The following is a 26,140-nucleotide window of genomic DNA, read 5'->3' as shown; positions in this document are numbered from 1 at the left end:
TTCTTTAAAATTTTGTATGTTTATTTTATTATAAACTTATTTCAATCACTTTGGACCAAGCATGTCCTTAGGTTTTACCCACTCATCAAACTGCTCTGCTGTCAGATAGCCAAGTTCAATAGCAGTTTCCTTTAAGGTTGATCCATTTTTGTGTGCAGTTTTAGCAATCTTTGCTGCTTTATCATACCCTGAAGAAAAAATAAAAAGGATAATACACGAATTAATAGTGACACCTGGTTTTCTAAAACAAAAGTTAATCATTATTGTTTATCTCATATTGATGCTGTGGGCCTCTTAAATGATACTTTTTATTTTAAAAATATTTAACAGACTATCTCAGTAATTATTATTTCTCACATAGAATAAGATCTTTACTTTTCATAAGCAGTAAAGACTTTGACAAGTTAAATGTTCCAGTCCTACAGAAGACACAGCACTGCGTCGCAGAGAGCCGTGTGAGTGGCCCTGGGCGGTAGGAAGCCATGTGAGGGAAGAGCAATGCCCTCCAGAGCCCCTTCCCTTCAGAGACGTTTCCCGCAGCTCTTCTCTGCTGGGCCCCCTGGCAGTGGCCTCTGCTCCCTCACCTCTCCATTACACAGGAAGAGCTGGAGAGGTCTGAGCAGAAATATGTACTTATACAAAAGATATTGCTGACCTCGGTTATCTGCTTTTTAAGTTAACAAAGTTACGGAGTTAACAGAAGTTATGCAGTTCTGCAAGTCATCTGACTTAATATCATTTTTTAAAAATCAGAAGGCAAAAATGAAACTAACATGAAAAAAACAAGCAAAGATCAGAGGACTATGAGCACAGGGAAGAAGTCTGGTGAGGTCATCAGCCAAAGAAAATGATACAGGTCTGTACACAATACTTACACACCTATTAATCTATGGATACAGCTGATTTTATTGTGTCACTGAATTCATGAATTCTAAACATGACGGTAAGGGTATTTGCGAAAGAATTCTCATGTCAAACTCTTGGGGTTAATGTATGTGTTGCACTTCATGTTAACAAAGACTTTGAAGTCTAAGCATTAATGCACACCACCTTTAGTTCTCAAGTTCCACAAGACATTAACAACCTGTTATGCAATGACAATGCTTGATTTTGGGGGTCTCTAAGGCTCATGCTCAGGTCATCTTTATATTCTCTGTGATAAATCTTTTGATCCAACATGAAACTGATTGCAAGAAAGATCTACCTATTCAGCTTTAGGGGATAGCTCTAATATAAAACTTTTGATAACACCTTCTCAAGCTCTAATGAGACATTCTGGGTCCCCTTTATATCTTTCCAGTTGAATGTTGATGCATAACAATTTTAAATTGATCAAAATATTCTTATCCGTCTTAACACTATATCCCCCAAAACAAACGAAAAAACAAAAAGCAGAAAACAAGAAACACAAAAACCTAGGGTTCATATTAGACTCAGAGCTACCTAGAGCCACCAAATGAACTCTAACTTTATTAAGCTGAAATTACAACTTGATATGTAGCCAGGAATATAAAGTCTGTTTGCAAAGTTCAGGATTACAAAAGAATGTCTTAAAGTAGTAATGATACTATGCCAAATGACTACATCATAACTTCTAAAATAGAAAAGCAAAGGCTCTGTTAACATCAGCTCAGCAGAAACAAGGGCAGAAAAGGCTTTTAACACATCAAACTATAATCCAAGGAATGCCTCAAAACCTACAAAAACCAAAACAGCCTGTTTAATGGGGATTACTATGGTCGGCCTATAATCCAGGCCTGTGTGGTTGACTCTACATACTGAACTATTTACAAGTCTAGGAAAAGGCTTGCAATATAAAAACATGGTCTTAGATAAAATATTTACACTTTCTTTCTTTTCCTTATAAGCAATAAATCATAAACCTTTCTTCTTTTAATCAGTAACTTTCTCTGTTTCTGAACCAGATAAAATCACAAGGCCAGGGAATAAAAGCATCACAAGAAGGCACATGAACTCATTCATTCCATGCTGCTAACCAGCCAGCGCCACCTAGTGACGTTACCAATCCAGAGTCTTATGAATAACCAGTGTCTACATACAATATTTAGCATCTGAATTCAATTAATTTTAAATAAGTTTGAAATACTATTTCTGAATATTACACTTCAAATAAAATGAAGTATAATGAATGAAATTTTGGAAAGAACTATGACACCATAAAAGTTATAAATATATAGAACTTCTTGTAACGTAATTTCTAATATTTTAAGGTTTTACTGAAACAATGTCCAAGAATTTGCTGCCCACACATAGTGATCCAATATTCTCTAAAAAGTCTTCAACAGTTAATTTCACATTCAAGATGACAATACTCTTCCGTGAACCCTTACCTATATGGGGATTAAGAGCTGTCACCAACATCAGCGACTCGTTCATTAGCTTGTTGATCCTGTCTGTGTTGGCCTGGATCCCCACCACACAGTTTTCTGTGAAGGAAACTGCAGCATCCCCCAGCAGCCTGGCTGAGTGTAACACATTTTTAATCTTTTAGAGAAAGAGAGAGAAACACATTACTAAGCTTTTTTTTTTTTTTGTCAAATGATATATTATTTGCTGACTCATATAAATATATAATTCAATTAAATAAATAGCACTCCTAAAAATGGTCAAGCACTAAACATAGGAAATAAATGTGAAAGAAATTATGCACGTATATGTGGGCATGAAAATCCAAAACAGGTGAAAAATGTATAAAATAAAACAGGTATGAGTGTGAACAACCAGAGTGAAGGGAATTATTTTCTGCTGCAGGAGTCGGTGAACTCCTGCTTGATTCAGAGCCCTTAGCCAGAAATGGGCAAGAATCTTCCACACAAAAAGAAAAGAGCAGCGATGCAGACGTTAGCAAGCTCCGCATGTGCTTGGGGCAACTGGTGAAGTCAAGGCTTCTCAGCTGGTAATAACCACCAATATTTGTAAGCTTAAAACACTCCAGTCACTTTAAATTAACTTTTCACGGAATGTTTGAAGATTGTACAAAATCAACTGGTATGTTCTGGCATTTGTTTCTTCCTGGTAACATTTAAAATACGTACTAAGAGCCAGGCACGGTGGTGCACATCTGTAATCCCAACACGTGGGAGGCTGAGGCAGGAAGATCACTGTGAGTTCAAGGCCAGCCTGGGCTCCATAGTGAGCACAAGACCAGCCTGAACTGTAGAGTGAGACCCTGTCTCAAAAAGACTAAATAAATAAAATAATAAAATAAAGTAAAATAAAATAAGTACTAAGATATATTCACATCCTAATATCCTTTGGTCTAAAACCCAATGTCTAAAAGCTATACTTTCAACAACTGGATCTAATAGAAGGCACTGAACTTTCCTGTAAAAGCAAGTGTTATCTTATTTTCTATTAAAACCACAAGATTGATTTTTAAATAAAGATTAAGGAGATAATACTTCCTCCCTAGGTCTCTCCTTGTACCCTCTCGGGCTTTCTTCCATTGATTTTCCCTCTTCCTCATGCCTTAAAAACATTATGTCCCCCCAGCTGTTCTTTTTCTTTCATCTTACAAAGACAGAACAAAATGGTATCATCTTTCATTCATAATAAATCACAAAATCCAACAAAACATGGTTGTTATCCACATACATGCACCAGCAGCTGGTGTTAACTGCTTGGAATGTGACCTGAAATCAGAAGTTTATAGATCTCAATTCTGCTTTGGCCTTAAAACCCACATTCTAGGAGGGGAAAAAAATATTCACCGCTATTGTGAGCACCCAGTATAGGGTATAATAAAGAGAAGTTCTTGACAGGTAAATGGAGAATTCACTGGGTGAATATTAAAATTTGTCATCTGTATATACTTATCAAGTTAGACTTTACAGCATATACAACCTAGACAAAAAGGCATCCACTATATTTTAGATATAATACTTTATACAAATCAAGGATTAAATGGGGACACAGCTTCATTATCTCAGGTTAGGGAAACTGGATGAAAGATGCTATCATCTTGCTCCACCTTTGTAAAGGTGAAGAACAACAACAGTCTGAGTTGACACAGTGTTTCCAAAGCACATGGAAAGGATAAAACCAGTGGAGGAGAGCCTGAGAACAGACAGGAAGGGGATAACAAAGTACTGAAGAAACCAAGGAGGAGAAATGTTTCCAAGAGGACTGTCAACACCGGATGTTGTAAGAACCACGCGACGCCTACTGGATTGAAGAAGGCATGAGCGATGGGCAAACGGTGTAAGCCCAAGCTGAGGGGACTGAAGCTGGACTACCGCGATCACAGCACAAATGAAGGTAACTACAGGGTACTTCAAGAAGACTGAGTGTGAAGGAAGGGGAAAGAAAGAAACGGCTCGAGAAGAAGGCAGGACTGCGAGTCCCACGTCTTTTTCAAGAATTTGTCTTCCTATTAAAAAAAAGCATCAGATCACTTGAGCTAAGTCACCTAATTCCTAGCATCTAAGGTTATTCTTCTAACATTAACACGCTCACAATGGGCTGTAATTTGTACGTCTTGCCAGGCAGCTCTGATTTGAATTCAGTCATTTGATCCAAGCATTAATGATGCTTTGCATACCCTGCACAAATTAGCCACCTTTATGTATACAATGTTTTAAAGAAATTCACAAATATAAATAAATTTATTTTAATTAAATGAAATACATTTGTTGATTATTGTAATAATTTTTAATTAGTATGAATAGCATCAATATTTGCATTTGGTCAGTAATTATTCAAATTTAAGCAACTAACCAGATTCAGGCCATTTACAGACTTTTAATTAATGTTATTAGTAAAAAGACTGGTAAAAGTGATTAGATCTATTTGTACCACGAGTGGGACAAGCTGCCCAACTGGACAGGTATGCATGTACCTCTGGTGGTTCAAGCCAACAGGAACCTGTTAATAAGGGATGGACTTCCAGTTGCTACTCGCATCATCCAACTACCTAAGGTGGAATTTCTAGAAATTATGCAAGACCAACACAATGACTACAAATCTTACCATCATTGGTTTAAAAACGTTCAACTCAAAATGTCCATTGCTGCCTCCAACCGTGACAGCAACGTGATTCCCCATAACCTGGGCTGCAACCATGGTCATCGCCTCACACTGAGTAGGGTTCACCTTGCCTTGAAGAAAACACCCGAGACAGAATCTACATTAAACACATTCATGCTTTCACGTATCAGTCCAGATTAGGTTTTAAGTCAAATAATCAGGCAAAGAAGGAAATTTAATTTCATCAAATAAAGCCATAGAAAAAGCAAGGACAAAACCAACCAAAGGAAAGGGATAAGCGGGCACAAATTGAACCACTCAATGACGAATGAGAAGTCACATCTACATATTAAATATAGTTCCTCACTGGCCTGGTTTTTTTTGTTTTGTTTTTGGTTTTGTTTTTGTTTTTAGTTTTTTTCCGGTACTGGGAATTGAACTCATGACCTGGTGCTTGCCAGGCAGGGGCTGTGCCAGAGCTAAATCCCCAGCCCTGGCCTGGTTTTAATCATTTAAAAAGTATTTATGAAGCTGGGTACTAAATATAGAGTCAAAAAGATGCAGGCCCTTCCTTCTCAGAACTTGGAGGAGCTGGTCACTTCAAAAGTTAATGGGTAGGGGCTGGGGATTTAGCTCAGCGGCAAAAGCGCCTGCCTGGCAAGCGCAAGGTCGTGAGTTCGGTTCCTGGTACCGGAGGAAAAAAAAAAAAAAGTTAATGGGTAAATATAGAGCAGTAAAGCTGGTATGGGACCATTTACAAAAAAGACCTCTCACCAACGCCTGGCAGGATTTCTGTTAAGCTGGAGCTTTCCTACTCATTATATGCGTCTCTACAACTTTCCCATCGCTCCAGTTTGAAACAAACATCCCAGATTCCTCTGATCAGCACAAGACAACACTGGGAAGATTACTTCCTTTATTGGTGACTCTCTATTTCTCTTTTTTATGCAATCATCTCAGATTGTCAATCAAATAAACCCATGAAAAAGTAAAACAAGATCTCTTCCTGTTCTCTATATGCACAGATTTAAAACAATCTATAGTCAGGTCTTTCTTACTATTAAAAGCTATTTTCTCAGCTTCAGTTCAATGCAGGTTGGCCCACCAATGCTTTGTAAACTCCTGTCCTGTCATCTGATCCGCTGTCACCTCAACTTTGCTGTCTGCTGTACGACTAGCAGGTATTCTCTGCCTTCCCCCAGGTCACTAGTGAAGTGGTGAATGGGTAGAGCCCTTCAGCTTGCTACCAAGGTATTCCAGACTAAAGACAACCCATTAGTCATGCCTTAAATGTCACTGTGCACCCAGCTAGTCATCTACCAACACTGCCCACACTTCTCCACTAAAACTACTGATTATCACATGAGTCTATCAAATGACTGGCTGATCCAAACATCCAGTGTCTGTGTCACTTCCCTTATCTAACAGGCTTATTTCATGTAAAACACAAAATAAGAGGAGCTTATTTTTTTATTCAATCCTTGCTGATCACTTTCACAGTACAGCCTATTCCAGCATTCTCTTGGCTTTGGAGGGTGAAGGAAGGAAACATTACATACTTTCTAACAAAGGAATCGAAATCCATCCTGCTAACTTAGATTCATCCTTCCTACCCCTGGTCCAAGCTGTCCCACACAAACATTCTGGAACAAGTGTGCCTCAGCGTTCCCATTCAGCTTTGCAATCGCACTACACAAACACAGGCACACTCTGAAGCTGAGAATGCCTAGAGTCTAGTCCAATTCCAGCTCCAGTATTTTCTGGCTATGTGATACCTGGCATGATACTGCTTCCTGGTTCATTTTCAGGCAAGATCAGCTCTCCCAGACCGGACCGAGGACCAGAACCCAGAAAACGAACATCATTTGCTATCTTCATCAGACTGCAAGCAGTGGTGTTCATGGCTCCACTGAGCTCCACCAGAGCATCGTGAGCAGCCAGGGCTTCAAATTTATTTGGAGCAGTGACAAAAGGCAAGCCTGCAGGAACGAAAAGAAAAATAACCTATATGGGTGAACAGGGAAAAGTAAACATTTGTGTACAGTCAGTAAGTTAAACAAAAATTGCACTATATGAAAAGCAAAGATAGAACTGAAGACTTGGGTGTAGTCTGGTGGTAGAGAGACTGCATACCATGCACTACTGGGTTTGATCCCAAACACCACAAAAAAAAAAAAAAGAAAGAAGCAGAATAAAATCTGTACTTCAAAAAAAGTGCTGAAGTCTCAAGCTTTGTCTACATTTTTTTGAGTCCAAAGGGAATATAAAGAACAAGCACATTTATATGGTGAAATAACAAGTACAATAAATATAAGGGAACAAAAAACGCTATCCTCCTGCAAACATCCTAACCCTGCGCTAGCAGCTGCATCTTAATAAGAGCTTTCTGAACATGACAACTTGGATTTAATAACAGTAATCATTATGCAGACTATAGAACTACTACTAAAGAAAAGACAGGAATTAAAAAGGTTAATAATTTGTGCTGGGGACATAGTTTGGTAGAGTGCTTGCCTAGCATATTTGAGGTCCTGGGTTCAATCCCCAGCATCATAAAACAAAAACCAAAAAATGGTTAGTAATTCAAAGAAATAGGACAGCATGGCATAAAAAATAGAGTTAAGCTTATCTGCAACATTTTTATTATTCAAATGACTTTCTCATTTTTATCTACTTTGAAAACTCAAAGTAGATACCTCAAAACAGCTTTCAAGTGAAAATAACAAAATACCACCAGATAGTAAAGTAACAAAGTTAACATTGGTAGATGTGAACTGCATGTTTGAACTCCTACATGAAAAAACCTTTACAAAGTAAAAGGATTAACATTACAACTTCTGAAATGGATATTAAAGCACATGTTTGATAGAGAAATATTATTTCTAACTTTAAATTCTAAAGATTTTAAGGCAAAAACATAGAAAACATATACACGACTATAACGAAGTGAGTAATAATTCATGGGGTCACTAACCTGTGAGTGCAGCCACTTTTGCAGCAACCTTTTCTGCAAAGCCAATTCTGGTGTTTAAGCCAGTACCAACAGCAGTACCTCCAGCTGCAAGCTCATAGATTCTTGGCATCGCAGCTTTTATTCTGGCCATTGCATACTGCACTTGCTGCACATAACCACTAAATTCCTGATGAGAGAAGTGAGAATAAATTTCCGACTGGCTTGTAATTTATAGTAACTGGATTAAACTGAAGCTTTAAAAGATGTTTCAGAATATTAAATTAGAAGCTACACAAGTAGTATTCATACTACGTCAATTCACATGATGAGCAAAGTCTGGGGAAGGAAGCGGACTTATAAACCTGTAAGGTAGGACAATGCAAATAACATGAGTCTGTTCACAATCTAGTCATGTAACAGAAAACAAAGACAACATAGGAAACCAACTTTTAGAAAGAAAAATTTCACTATATTACATTACTGGTTTATTTGCAAGCTACAAACACTGATTTCCCTTTTTTTGGTATACCCTAGATAATTCTGAGAAAGGAAAAGCACTGAATATTCTCACAAGAAAAACGTAAACAGACATATCCTCCACAAAATTTCAGTTTAAAAAACTAAGCAGGAACATGAGGACACTTTACAAGGACGTAAGAATTGACTCACTGAATAGCAGGAGAAGGGTAACAGTGGAGAGGGACTGTAGCTTCACTGTGTGCTTTAACTCTGTCACATCACACTGGTTCCCAAACTAGGACGTATTTTAAATAAGACAACCCCGGAATTTATGACGTTTTGAACACAGCAAGGGCCCTCTCAGGAGTTACACAGGCACAAATGGCAGCACCTAGGACGCTGCTGGGCAAGCTGAGATATAAGGTTACACATCTTTTTTTTCCTCTGCCTGAAAACACTGCAAAACTATGAATACTTTTGATTAGCATGAAGATTTAACATTCTTCTAAAAAAAGGATCTCAAAAGGTTTAACTCTTTTGGGTAGACATGATCCACATGCCATAACTGTCACATACACTCACCAGTAGGATTCACTTACAGAATGTATTTTGATTAGGGAAAAATGCCAAAAACATAAGATAATTCCAGTCAAAGCAAGTATAAATACTTCCGATAAAGTCAAAGAGAAAAAGAGAATCTTCTGTCATAATTAATTGAATGATGTTAGATAGGATGTTAAATCATGTCCTTCATGAACTTTACCAAGGTGGGTTTTTTTTTTCTTTGAGACAGAATCTTGTTGTATAGTTCAAGCTGCCCCTGAACTAACTATATAGCCCAGGCTGGCCTTGAACTTGCGGCAGTCCTCCTGCCTCAGTCTCCCAAGTGCTGGGATTACAGACGTGTGCCACTACAACTGGCTCTGAGGTGGTTTTTAACACACTGGCACATGCACAAAAGGGAGGGGGGCTAAAAACCAGAGGGACCAATAGTTTTAAAGCACACACACTGTTCCTCCTTAGAAATATGTACTAAGAGCCAATAATACAAAGAGAAATGCTTTAAAAGCCCACATAATCTGTGGGGGGAGGGATTCAATTTAGTCCCATCATCTGTATTTCAACTAACTGTTCTGAGTTTTCTTCAGCCCTTCGGTAATAAAATTAAACTGAATGATCAAAAACTAAAGTTTTCTTTAGTGTTTGCTAGTATATCTTCTATACAAAATCATAACTGAGAATTTATCTAAGTATCAGAAGATACTTAGATAAATGTTAAATCAGAAGCAACAAAAAACAAACTTGAGTATCTCAAAAAACCACTAAATCACTACTCAAAACTCACTGTATGTAATACCCAATCTCTTAAGGGCACACAAGAATTTATCTAAGAATGAAGCAGTAGCTCCATTCTTACCTTGACCTCAATTTCCATGAAACCATTATTTGACAACTATCGTTTGATATTTGGCATACATAGCCATCTTCTGATACATAATTTGTGTATACCCTACCACCCAAACTAGAGTGTAAACTGACAAAAATTGTTTTTTGAATTTTCTTTATAGTGCATGCTGTTAGATATTCTTTGAGATACTGATAGAGAAGCATAGAAATGTTTTACAGTATTTTGAAGAAGAGAATACTTTCTTCACATGTGGTCAAAGTAATTTTATAAGGTAAGATCTACCTCGTTTATTCACTTTAAAATTACATTCTAAGTAATAGCTTAGAATAAGACAGACAAATAATGCCACTGATGAAGACATAAGTGCTGCTGATGATAGTGAACACGAATGGGTACTTACCGCATGCCAGAAAAAGTTCGAAACACACTACATGAGTCAGCTTATTAGAATCCCATAACTAACCTACAAGGGATACTGTTCTCCTTATTTTACAGCTCAGAAAACTGAGGCACAGAAAGGCTAAATAATTCTCTTAAGGTCCCACAGCTTATACACAGCAAAGATCTAAACCGTAAGAGGCTCACTGAGTTTAGCTCACTGCCAGTATGCTCTGCTCTACTAAGCATTAAAACTACTGACTTAGGCTAGGTGTGGTGGCACATGCCTGTAATTCCAGCCCTCAGGAGGCTAAGGAGGAGGATCACAAGTTAAAAGCCCAGCCTGAGCAACTCAGCAGAAGCCTGTCTCAATATAACCACAAAGGGTTGCGGGTGTAGCTCACTCAGTCAAAGATCCTGGGTTCAATTAACCAGCTGCTAACTGATTAATTCAGAACCATCTTTGTCACTGCAATTGTTATAAGCTCGGCATTTTAAACCAGTGTGATTTCAAGGGCAATTTAGTGGCCACTGTATTGAGCCCCAAGTTAAAATTAGCCAAAGTCCTATACCTGCCCAAGAGTAAGTGGAACAGCATCCTGAGTGTGAGTCCGCCCAATTTTGATGATCTGTGCGAACTCTTTGGACTTTGCACTAAGAGCATCGTGTAGCTTCTGCAGTCCCGGTAACAGCACTTCATGAACTTCTAGAGCAGCAGCAATGTGCATGGCTGTGGGAAAAGTATCATTGGAGCTCTGTTGGGAATTTTTCAAAGAAATGTAAAATGTTAAATCAGAAGCAACAAAAAGCAAACGAGTATCTCAAAAAACCACTAAATCACTACTCAAAACTCACTGTATGTAATACCCAATCACTTAAGGGCACACAAGAAGTAACTTGGTTTCCACTGAAACATACTCAGAATTGTACTATCAACAAGCATACTGAATATATTATACATTATACTCAAGTATACTGAATGTGTTACATATATATGCCAACTAACAAGTGACAGTGAAACACGGAAGTACAGTTAAATGCATTTGAAAATAGTAATAAAATACCATACAATTATATAGTGCATCTAATCCTTCATAAACATTGTGTTTATTGACTAAACTTCAAGAAAATACTGTGAGGTAGATTATCATTTTAACAATAGGAAAGTCAAGCTCCCAAAGAGTGGTAAAATATTTAGGAACTAGTGAAACTGAGGCCTGATCAGGCAGTGTATGTATACTCAAAACTTTACCCTTAACTGCTGGCCTGGTACATTTATGGTATAATGCTATTTAAAAAGACACATTCATTCTTTTATATAGTTCAACTGTTTACTTAAGAAAATTTCAAAAACTACAGAAAACTACAAAAGTAGGATGAGCAGTATAACAAACACTCATGGACCTATTACCAAAATTCAATCATAATCATCACGTAGTCAATCTGCACCATGTACAACTCTACCCTACTCCCTCATCCCATTAAACACACTGTATTATTGCATAGCACATTTCAGACTGAATATATTAAAGGCAAGTATTGGGTCTGACAAAAACCCTTTATACAATAATCCTATATTTTAAAAAACCTTTTCCTTTTAATAATTAAAAATACATTAAATTATATGTAGCACCCAGGTTGTGGTTTCTAAACATTGTTTTCCAAAGAGATTCCCCAAGAGTTCTTTGAAAAATGCCTGTTTCTAGGCCTGGGGTAGGGAAAATATAAGATGATTGAGTTGAACGATTTTACAGCGCCAAAAAGTAAGTCTGTACTAAAAACAAAACAAAACGAAAAAAGATGGTGTCATCTAAAGGACACAAAAGGCAAAGCATACGTTTTCCAAAACAGATAATTTGGGCAGCAATATAAATAACAACAGTACTATACTCTAACCCAAAGAGCAAAAGAAATCATCAAAAATCCATACTGACATATATGAATGATTCAATAAATACATGGGGTGGGACTCAAATCTTCTTTGCAGAAGAATTTCAATCAATGTACTCAGAAGGAAAAATGAAAATTGAAAAGTGCTATTAAAAGACCATCACTGTAACTGCTGTAAGCAAGATACATTGGTAAACGATAAAATCAGTGGGCAAAAGTTTAAAGAGAGCCGGGGATATAGCTCAGTGGCACAAGCGCCTGCCTGGCAAGCACAAGGTCCTGAGTTTGATTCCCGGAACCAAAAAAAAGTTTAAGGAGAAAGATTAGTGGCACAGAATCAAAGTATCACTATTAATTACTACGGTGACTCTTTAATATGTGTCCATTTATGAGATCCTCCCTTTAGAAATTGAAACCCAAGTATAGAATACTTGGAATGTAATCAAGATTTACTGACTCATTTTTAATAAATATGATAAAGAGGCAAAGCAGTAAATGTATAGTAGAGAAATCTGTCAAACAACACCTTAACCAAGTGATGAAGATTAACATCATCAGTTAAGTCATGTTGCTACCTTGTACCCCTGATATAAGGCAGTGAAAATTTCTGTGATAATCTTCCCAAAATTCAATGCCTCTGCCCAAGCATGAGAAAATATGTGACATCAAGATTGACAGAGTTTTTACAAAACACCCTACTACTACCTGCAAGTGTCAAGGGTACCACTGAAGTCTAAACGTCCATGTCCCCTCAAAATTCACACACTGAAACCCTAAACGCCAAAGAGCTGGTATCAGGACATAGAAGCTTTGTGATCCAATTAGCTTGTGGAAGCAGAAATGGGATTAAGGCCCTTGTTAAAGCAATGCTGAGAGCTCCTTGACATTGCGCGATGTGAGGATGCAGAGAAAAGACAGCTGTCTGTGAACCGGTCCTCACAGGCGCCAAGTTGTCCAGCTACTTGATCTTGGGCTTCCCAGCCTCTAATACTGAGAAAGTACTTGTTTATAAGCCAAGTAGTCTATCTAGCAGCCCAAAGGACTGAGGAAAAAGGCCACAATGACGTCACAGGTTGGAAAATTAAAGGCACGTGTGACTATGTAGCCTGGACTGGACCCTCAAACAGAAAAGGGAATCAACTGAAAAATGGGAAATCCTAAAAATGTGTGTTGTAGGGCTGGGGATATAGCTCAGTGGCACAAGCACCTGCCTGTCCAGCGCAAGGTCCTGAGTTTGATTCCCAGTACCAAAACAAAAAAAACAAAGATAAAAATATGTATTGTTTCTTTATGAATATTGTAGCCATGCTAATTTCCTACTTTTGATAAATGTGCCATGGTTATCTAAGACGTTAATGTTTAAGGAAGTGGAAAAGAAAACAGCAACTCTTAACTATCTTTATAATTTTTTTATAAATCTAAAATTTCTCCAAAAACACTTTAATAAAAAAAATAAAAATATACATATATATTAAATTTAGATGTCCTAAAAGGAATTTTGATAAGGTCAGAGAAAGCCAAGATTCCTAAGAGAAATAAGAAACTTAAGATATCTTTTCTTCTAAAGAATATAAGCTGAATACACTTTCCATGTCAAAAAGCATACGCCTGCCTTACAAGAAAAATCTCAGGTAGTGCTTTTCCATTTGTAACAAATAAAGGGAGAGGACATATACTGACCTGGCTTTTATTAACATGATCATTGGGATGAACAGGTATCTTGCTGCCAAGTTCACCCCCTAACATTTCAATTGCTCTGTTACTAATGACTTCATTTACATTCATATTTGTCTGCGTTCCTGATCCAGTCTGCCACACCACAAGAGGAAAATGATCATTCAATTTACCTTCGGCTACCTGCCGAAAGAAAAAGAAAAGAAAGAAAAGTTACAAATGAGTATTTTTAAAATAAGAAACGATATTGATTCAGTTACTTCCAACAGTCATGATTAAGTGAACTCCATTTATAGAGCTATCTTAAGGATGTTATTTTTGAATGCTAAGTGAATTGCTGACGACTCCACAGAGTCTGAATGCAGTTGTTTCACAATTCTAAGCTTCCACAGCGTAACTTTCCTCAACCACGAATACTTTAATGTGAAATACACACTCTGAACGGAGTAACAATTCGCTGGCTTCAAACAGAAACTGAGTGCCATCTTTCTTAGTTTTCTGTCTGCTCTAATGGAAGGCCACCTGTAAAGGCTGGCAAATGTGTTAAGTCTTTAGATACATTTATTGTTGGTGCTCAGCACGAATATCCAACAGATGTTACCAGCCAGGCTCAGCATGATAATAAACTAGGAACTTGAAAATGTGAGCTCACTAATAGCTACTTCACTGCACAGATGTCCAACGAGTACAACCGCCAAAAGTAGAAACAAGCACTGCCCAAATTTGCCCCTATTTTTATCATAATTTTATGCTCTTGGCCCACATGTCTTTCAAATGTAAGCTTCTTAAAAGAAATGGGTGCTTCACTTCATATTCTGAAGCTTAAAAAATCAGAATGCACTTTAGAAATCTATTACCTTCCACAACTGCTTCATTTTAAAATAAAACTTGTTCTAGTTATATAAAAATAATAAGTGATCAACACAGAAAATTTTGAGAACTGAGGAAAGTATAGTAATTATACCTCTATTTTTTAGTTCTACCTTTAGGATAGTCTAAATAAGGACTATTAGCTTGTTGGCATCTCTTTCTAATCTCTATCCTACACAACGGGTACATGTATACACACAGTGGGCCCACTGTATCTGGGGGAGCCACCGATACAGGTTGAACAACTCATGGATTAAACATATTTGGAAAAACGGAAAGAAAACTCCATTTGTATTGAACACCTATGGATTGTTTTGCTTATCATTCCCTGAACAATACAGAATAAGTAAATATATAGTATTTATACTACATTGGGTATATAAGTAATCTAGAGGTGATTTAAAGTACATAGGAGGATACAGCCTAGGTTATACGCATATAATACACCCATTTACTGAAGGGATTTGAGCACCTATAGATTTTCAGTACGCGATTCTTATGTGTGTATGTATGTATGTTTGTATGTATGCATAAAAATAAACATTTTCAGCTCATTTGTTTTTAAAACAATATTAGGATGAGAAAAGCACATGTTTTTGCACTTTCCTCCCTATTTCTCATAAGTAAGGCTCTCTATGCTAATCTTTAAAAAAACTAATTTTCTATGATTAATATAATTAATATGACCACCACACACAAAGGCAGCTGCCATAGTTAGTTTTCATTATTATGAACAGTACTATAATGAACAGCACTATGTACATAGTTTTTAAACTGTAAGCTCTACTCCTTAAAATGTTACGAGTGGCTTAGTGAAATTATATTCTTCTTAAGTATTATCAAATAATCAACTAGTTTAAAAAGGAACTGTCTATTCTTAAAAGAAATCAAATTAAAGTTCAGTCTTTTCAAAACAATCTTAAAACTACCTAAATTAACAAGGAAAGTCAAGAGGCTTAAAAGTAAAAGATGTAATAGCATCCAGAAATTTGATCAGACTATCACAACCATATTATCCTTGCCAAACAATGCTGCCACCCTACCTTGAAATTTATTAACTCAAGAATTCATAGTGCCCTTTCCTCCTGGCAGAGCTTATCATAACTCAGTAAATGATATGATCTGATGCCATTATGAAAACACACTAATCACTTCCTACCTCATCCGCTGCCTTCATTATTGCAGTAGCAATCTTTGGATCAAGACCATAATCCTGGTTAACTTCAGCGGCTGCTCGCTTCAAGATGCCGAAAGCTTTAATAACTGGGATCTAAAACCAACAAAAAAAAGATCTCTAATTTGCAGCTTTAGTTAAGAATGAGAGCTCATTATTTTATGCAGAAATAAAAAGTTACCTAATTAACACTGACTTTCAAATGTTTAGAGTATAAAGATTAAATACATATGTATATGTGAACTAAGAGAACCAAACAAAAACAAGTAGGTTGAATCTACATATGTATTTATATGTATGTCTCACACATACATACACCATATATTCATATACACAATGCAAAACTCATTGTACTTTAATATATACTATAAAGTATGTGTTTATTTTTAGATAATAAAGGCTTAAAACAAACAGTATTCAATAATTTTCCAGCAAGAGTAATTCTCATGCTATAACTTTTTCCTTCTCCTCTTAAAAAAATAAAAATCAATGACATATATTAATCACTACGAGACAACCAATGAATGGCTATCATTCACTCCCAAAGCCAAAAATCAATAATAATCTAGTTAGTGAAGACTTGGCACTTTTTTAAACCCAGAGTTTTCCAGGCTTAAAACTGATTAACTGCTGATACATACCCATATTTTCATTTGTTAGTACACACATCGTTTTACTTTCTAATCAAAATCACCTCAACGAACTTTAAAAAGATCAACTGAGTAACTTTTCATCATATTTCAAGGAAACAATAACCTGTTTTTTGTCAAACCAGTGTATTATGAAGTCTTGTCAAAAAGATTACTACATATTGTGACACAGATCTCAAACAAAATTTGAATAGAGACAGAGCAAAAGGGAGAAAACGTGGTGAGGAGTAATGAATCTAACAGAAGCTATACTCCTCAGAGTGACTCAAGTGGAAAAAACAAAGAAAAGTAAAGAGTAAGATGCATTAAACACATAAACCTGGAGCAGACTGAGTATAAACAGAGGGGCAAAGGAAAGGAAAATACTTGGGATGCTGAGGCAGGAGAAACGCCAGGAGTTTGAGGCCAGCGTGGGCTACAGAGTGAGTTCAAGACCAGCCTAAACTGCACAGTGAGACCCTGTCTCAAAACAAACAAACCCTAAAACAAAACAACAGTAATAGCAAAATAAATAAACCATTATAGGAACCACCACTATGGTGGTAGGTTGACCACTACTGATATTATAACCAAATGTCAATCGGCCATTTGAATAGGGTGACTGATGCTAGGGTTTACATACCCAGAGAAATAAAAAAGGGTGATAGCAGAGAGTTATTAAAGTTACTGAACATTACTAAAATAAAATAGCACAATGTATCACTGTGGAGTAAAGAAGGATAGTAGTATTCTTCATTTACATTAGAAACTCATAATCTCTGTTTTGGGCCTTTCTGCTAAGATCAAGTGTAGAAGTTTCTTACTTTTTTGGTTTTATTTTCCTTTAGACTTCAAGTATGAAGTGTTGGACTTAATCATACTACTAAATTCAGGGTACAGAGTCTGCTTTACATTTCATAAAGCTCAGGAAATTAATACAGATGAAATCAAATGTGACTAAACTGATATTCTAGGTGTCCAGCTTTCACACAGACATATAATACAATGGCTGTCCTGTTGCTGCAGTAGCAGCAGCAACCACATGCCGAAAACCACCCAACTTGCTGGTGGAGAATCAAAACATGAGCCATGCCCATTCCCACCAACTGCAATGGTGTCAGGGGCTGACTTCCTCAACTCCCAGAGCTGAACTGTATGACACAGTTCTTATCTTTTGCTATCCCAAAATACAGTCAGACTTGATGTTTACCTCATCACCACGTAGGCTATAGGTGACAATGACAAAGAAATTTTCTTCAAAGATTTAGCTGCCTGTGATAAAATTTTCTCAACCAGTGAAGATTCAGTCTTGAAGGCTTAAGAATGAGTTAAAATATGTAAGTTAAAATTATTTAGAATAAAGTTATTGGGAAGACAACTGGTAAACAATACCTCATCTGATAAAGTGTGGTGCTAATTCTAGGCTTGCTAGACTATCCTGAACTGACGATTTTTCATACTCTGATTGGGTTCCAGTGAGATATGTAATGCATTTCACTGACCCTTTTCACATTTTAACATCTCTGAAATCAAAAGGCACGTTACGGGGCTGGGGATTTAGCTCAGCGGCAAAAGCGCCTGCCTGGCAAGCGCAAGGTCGTGAGTTCGGTTCCCAGTACCGGAGAAAAACCAAAAAAATAAAAATAAAAATAAAAATAAAAAAGGCACGTTACAATCAATGACATATCACAACTTTCTTTCTTAGTGATAGGTACTGTTGTATCTTCTAATTGATGGCATCTTGGATTTAATGAAATTTGGTAAGAAGTTTCTAATTATTAAATCATTCACGTGGCATTGAACAATAACGTGTTCTCTATCCACTTATGTATCTCTATATGCCAGACATGGTGAATAATACTTTGATGTATTTGTGTTCTGTACAAACACTTTGATGTATTTGTGTCTAGTTTTCTGAAAACTGGAACCAAAGTAAAAAGTATAATATTAAAAACAAAAGCTTTAAATCTATAAAAACAAAAAAGGAAGTAAGACTCAAAGTACTATATTAAAAATGTTTACAAACTGTAAAACCCTAACAAAAAAACTCATGAATACCCAATAAAAATGAAAAGATAATCTGTTTTACCCATTATGAAAACACACTAATCACTTCCTACCTCATCTGCTGTCTTCATTACTGCAGTAGCAATCTTTGGATCAAGACCATAATCCTGGTTATATCCAAAGCCATGGTGCAAAATAGTAGCACACTAAAACTTCAAAAGGTTCTTTGACATTTCAAAGAAAAAAAACAATGTTTTACTCAGGAAGCCAGTTTGCTAATATGTTATATTTTTAAATCTATAAAGTATTTACTTATAAAGTAAGGTGACTCATTTGAATACAGCCTCATTTGTCCAAAACAAGCCAACATTTCTACAAAAGCCACTTACTGGCATGCGTTCCGTCACACCTCCAATCTTAAAGTTCATTGTAGATCTTACAGTCTGTGCACCATAATACTTATCATTTGGGACCTTCAGTTCACCAAAGGTATCATATTCTATACGGAAGGAATTTTGGCTTGCCTAAAGACAAGGATAAGACAGTTACCACTTACAAAAAAAGCTCACATCAAAAACAGCAGCATCTTATTCGGCTGTAAGGAGAAAGAAACCTTAAGTACTGCAAAGACAAAAACATTCTATTTTAACTCTCACTCTGTTCCCCACTTCCAGGTCTTTCTTTGAGAAAGTTCTGGCATTCCAATTCATTAATACAGATGTAAAAGGGGTTGGGGATTTAGCTCAGCGGCACAGCACCTGTCTGGCAAGTGCAAGGTCGTAAGTTCAATTCCTGGTACCAGAAAAAAAAAAAAAAAAAAAAAAAAACCACAGGTGTAAAAGACAGATTGTAAAAACCATAAGCTACATAAATGTTAAATACAAAGTAAGTCACTGAAATAAAACAGTGATTTTTTTTTCCATTTCAGGAATGTACCTATTATTCGTCAAAATTTGGCCAACTCAAATTTCAGTTAATGTTCATTTTACTGGAAACTTTTTATAAATGATCTCAGAATAATTTGAAATTTATAAATATATTTAAGCGAAATTCAGATATTGTCTGCAAACACTAAGAATGAGAGATGGCATAATACAACAAAAATCATTCAGGCCTTGTAGTCAAGGCAACCCACCACTTGGTAGTTGCATCACCTTCTGCCAGTGGCTTTTCTCACCTATAAAGTAAAGTAAATGTACAGACAGAGGGGATGGGCTACGTCGTTCTTCACTTTTCAGGATGATGGAGCCCTTTGGGAACGTTAGGAAAGCAAAGCTGAACTGTTACTCATAGGATTACAGGCTCCAAGTCTTTTTCAGGAAAAAGCTTGCATTCCATGAAGTACAATGTTATTAAATGACTCAAAAGATTTAAAAATGCATAGCCATTTTTAAATAGTAATTTTTACATAGTAATTTTGTTTTAATAAATAGTCTACAGACAAGAAAAATGTAATATTTAGCTTTGTCCTAAAACTAAAGGTATAAAATCCTTTATGACATAAATCCTTTTGGGTTGTAAGAAAAGAAAAATATCACTGTAACCAATGAAGTTTTTTTCCCCCTTGCCCAAAATTATGTAGAGTACTGGCCTAGACCAGTACAGAGAAGCGTCCACATTAATCATAGCCTGGCTTTTATAGTGCTATGTAACCAACATGCTTCCTGTATTACCTTATTTGATCTTCACAAGTAGCCTGAAATTTTATTATTACGATCCCCAGCTAAAGCAGATGATGAAAGATGAAATAAGCTCAGCAAATCACCCAGATAGCAAATTTATTAGAGTACCTGAAACAAATATTGCAGCGCAAAGTATTTTGTTTGTGTATCTTAGATATAAAACCTAAGCTGCTTTTGGTTTGCAGAACAGAGAAAACTTGGTGTGTAGTCCTGTCTACACAGAGAACAGTCTAACAGCGCTTCAGCTCTCTTTATTTCAGAAGAGAAGGATACAACTCAAGGACCTGTCGTGGACTCATCTGGAATTACTCTCCCAGCTTTTTGGTATACTGATAGAGAAGTGAATCCAAACAGCTTTTGCAGCCTGACAGCCCAGAGTTTCAGCCTTGGTGCTCTCTCTTACTACGTAGGTGGTCAGTTAATAAATACAATCTTGGGCCTGAAGATGTTGCATGCAAATGTATGAATAAAATAACCACTTAACTAAACCATGGCAGTTCCTAAAGACAAGATAAAATGTTTTTCAGATTCCTACTGTGGTTTAGGACAATATTTCAGTGTTCAAGAAAATTCAAATTATTTCTCATGCAAAAAGACTTCATGGATACAAACTCAACATTTGACTTCAGTATTTTGAATTTTCAGGTTCTTTCTGAAATTCAGTCTGCTCCTAAAATGTAGGGTGACCCTCCAAGGCTCAAAATAGGCAAATATATAATAAAGGGCTTATTAATATTGCATTGCAATACCAAATAAGATTATTTATCTTTTCAAACTTTATGGCCATTCTAAAAATCATTAAGGACATAAAAAGACCTTTAAAAATATGTAGGGTTTCTCTAACCACAGTGCAGTCACAGCAAGTTCAGAGCCGGCTGAATACTCACTTTAGACATTTACTCTCAATGCGCTTCTGTGATATTTATCACACTGCATTATTCAGGTATTTATTTAACTGCTTTGCTTAATTTCCCCCAGAAGTTTCTATACTCCATGCTCAGAGACTGTTATTTACAACACCCAACATTCAGAAGGCATTCGATACATACAATACCTGTCTACCGAATTTTTATGTGCTCTTATATATGAAAGGTAACTCAAGGCCTCTAGAGTTCTCAACACTAGCAACAGGATACACTTTTAACAAAATCAACAAATTCTGGAGCTAAGAAAGTTAGGAGGCAGAAAAAAGGGGGTTTAGACTATGAAAAAGAACTTACCTTTATCTATTGTCTAACATTACAACCCTAAGAGCCAGGCAGTACTATTTTTTGACATTTGCCCCAGCAGGACCGAGTCAGAAGTTCCCCAGTCTCCTGTTCCCCTTTACCACACACTAAACAGGTAAAAAATGAACGAGAAAGTGTTTCAAGGTTCTACAATACACAAAAATTACCAGAGCAAGAAATTCAGGCATAAAAAATACCCTAGACTTTGTAGATTTAGGCGAAGAATGGCAAGTAAATATCTTAAAATGTATATTCCAGAAAATATCTTGGCCCTTTGAAATACCCAGATGGAGCATATTTAACGAGGTATTTTCCTATGTGTAATCTTGCTGAATAACTGTAATTATTTCAGTTTTACACGTGCAAACTGCGGTGCAAACACAATTTGTCGAAACTCTCAACTTGTAGGAGACTAGGATCTGAAATCCCATCTTGGACTGCAAAAGACATGCTACACCTCAGTGGACAATGAAAAACTGTACTTTTCCTAAACGATTACTAACTGTCGGAAAATAAACACATATTTAATATTTTCACTGATTACCGAAGGTGACACTCTAAAGAGCAAAAGTACTTATGTCGTACTTTGAACCTGGACCTTTAAGTTCCTTAGCTGTCTCTGCGAATATAAAGTACCGACTCAGCGACAGTTAGGTCCTATTCCATCTCTTCAAATATGCATCCGAACAGTATCTCCAACTTCACAGGTTTCAGATTTTTCACTTTTTAACAAAGTTGTAGGGAAAGCCAAATACAGCCTAACAAACTGAACTGGCAAGCTCCATGAGAAGTAAAATATTTGCCCAAGAGACCTACTGTGCGTTCCCTCTGCAGGGCCCGAGGGCACCCTTCTACCTTCTACTCCACCTGGAGGTTTCTCAAAACACCGCGTGGGTTCGAAGAGCCACAGGTCAGGGGCGACCGGCAGGGCACCTGCTGCGGAGCGGAGCAAGGGCTGCCCCTGGGCCCCCGTCCCCCCGCCTCCCGCAGCGGCCCCGGGATGGGCGCCTGCTCAAGTACAGGGGCGAGACCCTCATCGCGCGGAGGCGGGCCACCCCCGAAGGCCCCGGCCTCGGTCCGGCGGTAGGGACTCCGGGAAGAGCCCTGGTGCGGGCCGCAGGACGCTCCCGCCGGCTCCCCGCGCGCCCCTGCGGGCGCAGGATCCTCCGCAGCGCAGCGGAGGCGGGACGCCGCCACGCCAGGCGGGCACTGCGCCCGGGGCCGCTGCGCCGGGAAGCCAGGGGCTCCCTCCCGCCGGCCGCGCACGTCCCCGCGGACAAGCAGCAAACTGAAGGTCACCGCGGGGAGACGGGGGACCCAAGGCCCGCGCTCACCATTCGAGCGGCGTTCTGCAACCAGAATGGGAGCACCGCCGCGCCACCCAAGCCTGGAGCTGACACTGAGGCTGGAGCCTGCCGGAGGCGACGCGAGCGCGCAAGAAGCCGGAGCGTTCGGTACATGGTGCTGTGGGAGCGTGTCTACAATTTTTGGGCTACTGTAGCCACGCCCCCGGGCCTGCTGTCTAAATCCGTTCCGCCCACAATTTAATCCAATCAACAGCCTCAAACCGAGACCGTGAGGCGGGACCAATCGTGAAGGGCCAATAAAGAGTGAGGGGACGAGCTAACTTCCCCTGTTGTTGGGCGGATGTTTGAAGCCCCCGGGTTTATGGGAAACTAGTGAGACAGGAATTATGGGAAAGAAGGTTCGGGTTAGTCTTTGAGCCAATATGATTGTTAACGCGTGGCGGGAGTTTTAGGGATGAATGAGTTAATGTTTGGTTAGTCAAATATCCTACGAAGAAATGTTTATTCGAAATGTTTGAATAATTCGAAGTGAATAAACAGAAAGAATTAATCTCCTTTTCATGTAATCGTCCATGGTATGTTCTTACATTTGGAAGTACGGTAAATCTTTCGTTTCTTTCTGATCACATCTTCCTAGTGGAAGTTTTTGGAAAGTGCAGCAAAAAACCGTATGAAATAAAGTTATTCATAATCTCACAACTCAAAATAGCCACTTGTTTTTTAAAATGTCATTTTGGAGTCTCCGTAATGTTCTTTTTTTAACATTTCCTCTCAGAACGCTTTTAAACGCAGTGTGGAAGGTGTCCGCAGTTAGACATGATCTTGGTATTTTTGTTTTTTGGATTTAAATACCCCAAGTTTTCTCACTAACTCATGTATACTTTCCTAAATTTTGAAAAGCTTGTTTTAATATAATAGGTGACTCCAGGAAAGCAGCTACTGATATAAGATTGCATCTGAAACGCAATGTTTTCTCTCCTATGTATTGCTGGGAACTAAAAGACAGTTTTGAAAGGAAGAGAACCTTTGGCTGATTTGCAGATGTCAAAAGTCCACAACGCAGGCAGCCAAGTTTCTAGAGAGACATGACTTTGTCAAACTCCTTGGTAACATTGTATATGTAATTCTGTAACTTCTGAATTTGACTCCTATACTTAAAATGTAAAATGTAAAGAGACTAATAGTTGAACCACAATCAAAACACTCCATAAAAATATATTAGTTATATCATTCTGTCAACTAATTATTAAGAAAATACTAGAATATTTGATGAAAATGGGACACCAAAGAAGATTTAGACATTATTACAAAATCAAAACAAAAGAAAAAATCAGAATCAAAAGATAAAACACTGATGTTAGGAAATAATGAGCTGTGTGGCCCAGTTGTTTACACTTTTCACCACTAAAAGGCAAACAACACTTATTAAATGTGAATATGCTTTTGTCAATGGTTGATAAAAAACTACAAAAAAAATTTACAATCACTGTGACGTCCTAGAAAGTCCTAATAATTTGATGTATTTGCTCATACCCCTCATGGAACAAAACATTACTAAAATTAGAGTGGCATCTTCTTCCTCATCTTCCCAGCAGCTCTTGTTGGTTTGATATGTGTTCTTTAGTTCATTTGTGTGTTCTTTGTTTATTCCCTGGTAGGCAAACAATAGTTTTAAATTCTTGAATTTTACTCTTCTTCAACTGAACTCTGTTTGTGAGATATAACCACGATCTTTTTAATTTAGTCATAGTTCACATGAATGTAAAACATTTTACTTATCCAGTTTCACAGTGCTTTAATGAACATGATTTCCTTCATAGAATATCTCTCTTCATTGTGTAAAATCTTTATACCTGTTGTTGCTTATCATTTTAAACTCTTTTGAAAATATATTTCTATGCCAGTTTATATTGATTATTGTTTGTCTGATGTAGAGGTCCCATTTTACTTTATTATTTTTGTTTTTAGCATATCTCCAGTTTCTACCACACTGCCTTTTATATCAGTGAGTTGTTTTAATACCTTTAAAAATCACGTATGACACGTATTATGTTCCAGAAATTTTTCTAAACACATTGTATGTATGACTTCTTTTAATACTTGCCACTTCCCATGCAGCACTCTAAGTTCCCAGAGTGAGGACAGTGAGAGGATGGAAAAAAAAGACAAGAGTCAGAATACACAAAACTGAGGCCAGATAGAGCCCTCTCTCCTGATGGGAGAAGAAGGAAAGAAGAAGGAGGAGGAGGGGCAGGAAGGAGGACCCCAGTGGCTACAGCGAGTTTATTTATGTACTTGGGAGGTCGAATGTCATGTGAAACCCCTCTGCCTAATAGCTTACCCATGTGGCTTGCCTCAGGCACTCTGTATACTTCAGGCTGGCCTTGCTCCTGCCCACACTGTGATCAATCTCCAGCTTCCGGAGGGAAGCAGGCCAGAGTCTCCAGAAGATAGTTCTTCAAGAAAATAAAAATGTCTAATGAAGGTATTGAGATTTCTGCTATTGCGGAACAGTTTGAGAATTGAGTTTAAGATCGGTCTTAGAAGTGTAACCAAAGGGAAAGACTACAACAAATATTAAATTGAGAAACAAAAATAGTTGTATTTTTGCGGGAAAGACAAATAGTCATTACTGAATTTGAAGAGCCATAGTTATAAAAAAAATTGAATATTGACCTAACCAAAATTATGATATAACTATTGAAAGAATGGGCAATAATGAAACAATATTATTATTCAGTTAGGTAATAAAAAGTCATGATCCAGTTAATGCCTAAAATAAAAAAAAAAAAAAAAGAAAAACCCAAAAGTAACATTTAGAGATAAAGTATGATCTTACAATAACAATAATATTAATTTTTTAAGTTATTCTAGTAAAAGACACATTGCCTTCAGTCTCCCTCAATATACTCTCCCTAGCCTCAAACACACTTATCCGATGATCAATTCCAATCAAGTCCAATGAAACTGTTACCATGAGTCCTCATCCATTTATACACTGGATCTGGCACCATGCTACACAGACTCTTCCCTAAAATCAAAATGACCATGGTTCAGGACACTGAAAACATCAAGGAGGCCAAGACAGCACAGCCAGACACAAAAGAGGACTCCGGAACTGTGTCACAAAGGCACAAGAACGATGGGGTGAATGTATTTGAAGCAAAGGGAATATACTGAGGGGGATTAACTGCAATGTCTGTTACTGCAATCAATTTTTAAATAGCCACCATATTTTTATCTCACTTAGTACTAGCAGTTAGAAGGGTTACCTTTGCAAGGATAAATGGCAGGAAAGTACAGAAGGCATTACTGTTTATATTGGATGTCTTGTAGAACATTTTGATTTGTAAGACAGTGAGCCTGTTCAAACTTTGCAAACCATGAAAATTACCAACCAAAAAAGTTCACAAAATTCTGCCCTCATTCCCCACGTAAAAGACAGAGGAAGAGGCATGAAATAAGTATGATGAGGGGCTGGGGATTTAGCTCAG

The 26,140-nt window shown here is 37.5% G+C and overlaps 1 protein-coding gene across 1 annotated transcript; it reads right to left on the bottom strand.

Moving 5' to 3' along the window:
- On the bottom strand, nucleotides 1–22,849 carry Fh (fumarate hydratase). Its single transcript, XM_005374820.2, has 10 exons — nucleotides 22,674–22,849; nucleotides 18,818–18,952; nucleotides 15,778–15,888; nucleotides 13,755–13,931; nucleotides 10,757–10,939; nucleotides 7,961–8,126; nucleotides 6,762–6,965; nucleotides 4,990–5,117; nucleotides 2,352–2,505; nucleotides 1–188 (listed from the first exon to the last, which is right to left on the bottom strand). Exons 1-10 carry the CDS (start codon nucleotides 22,797–22,799, stop codon nucleotides 46–48), a joined length of 1,527 nt encoding a protein of 508 aa, XP_005374877.1. The 5' UTR covers nucleotides 22,800–22,849; the 3' UTR covers nucleotides 1–45.
- Nucleotides 22,850–26,140: the final 3,291 nt, after the last annotated feature.

Source organism: Chinchilla lanigera, unplaced genomic scaffold (assembly GCF_000276665.1).
Source record: "Chinchilla lanigera isolate Chin_1 unplaced genomic scaffold, ChiLan1.0 scaffold00005, whole genome shotgun sequence".
In the NCBI taxonomy this organism is placed as follows: domain Eukaryota; kingdom Metazoa; phylum Chordata; class Mammalia; order Rodentia; family Chinchillidae; genus Chinchilla; species Chinchilla lanigera.
Note: the sequence above shows the minus strand (reverse complement) of the source record. Positions and strands in the feature narration are given on the sequence as shown.

Excerpts from the sequence above, each read along its gene's own strand:
- Fh (XM_005374820.2), bottom strand. The coding sequence starts at position 22,799 with ATGTACCGAACGCTCCGGCTTCTTGCGCGCTCGCGTCGCCTCCGGCAG. Across the intron at positions 18,953-22,673 it reads TGCAGAACGCCGCTCGAATG|GCAAGCCAAAATTCCTTCCG; the intron begins GTGAGCGCGGGC and ends CCTTGTCTTTAG. Across the intron at positions 15,889-18,817 it reads GTGTGACGGAACGCATGCCA|ATCCCAGTTATTAAAGCTTT; the intron begins GTAAGTGGCTTT and ends TGTTGGTTTTAG.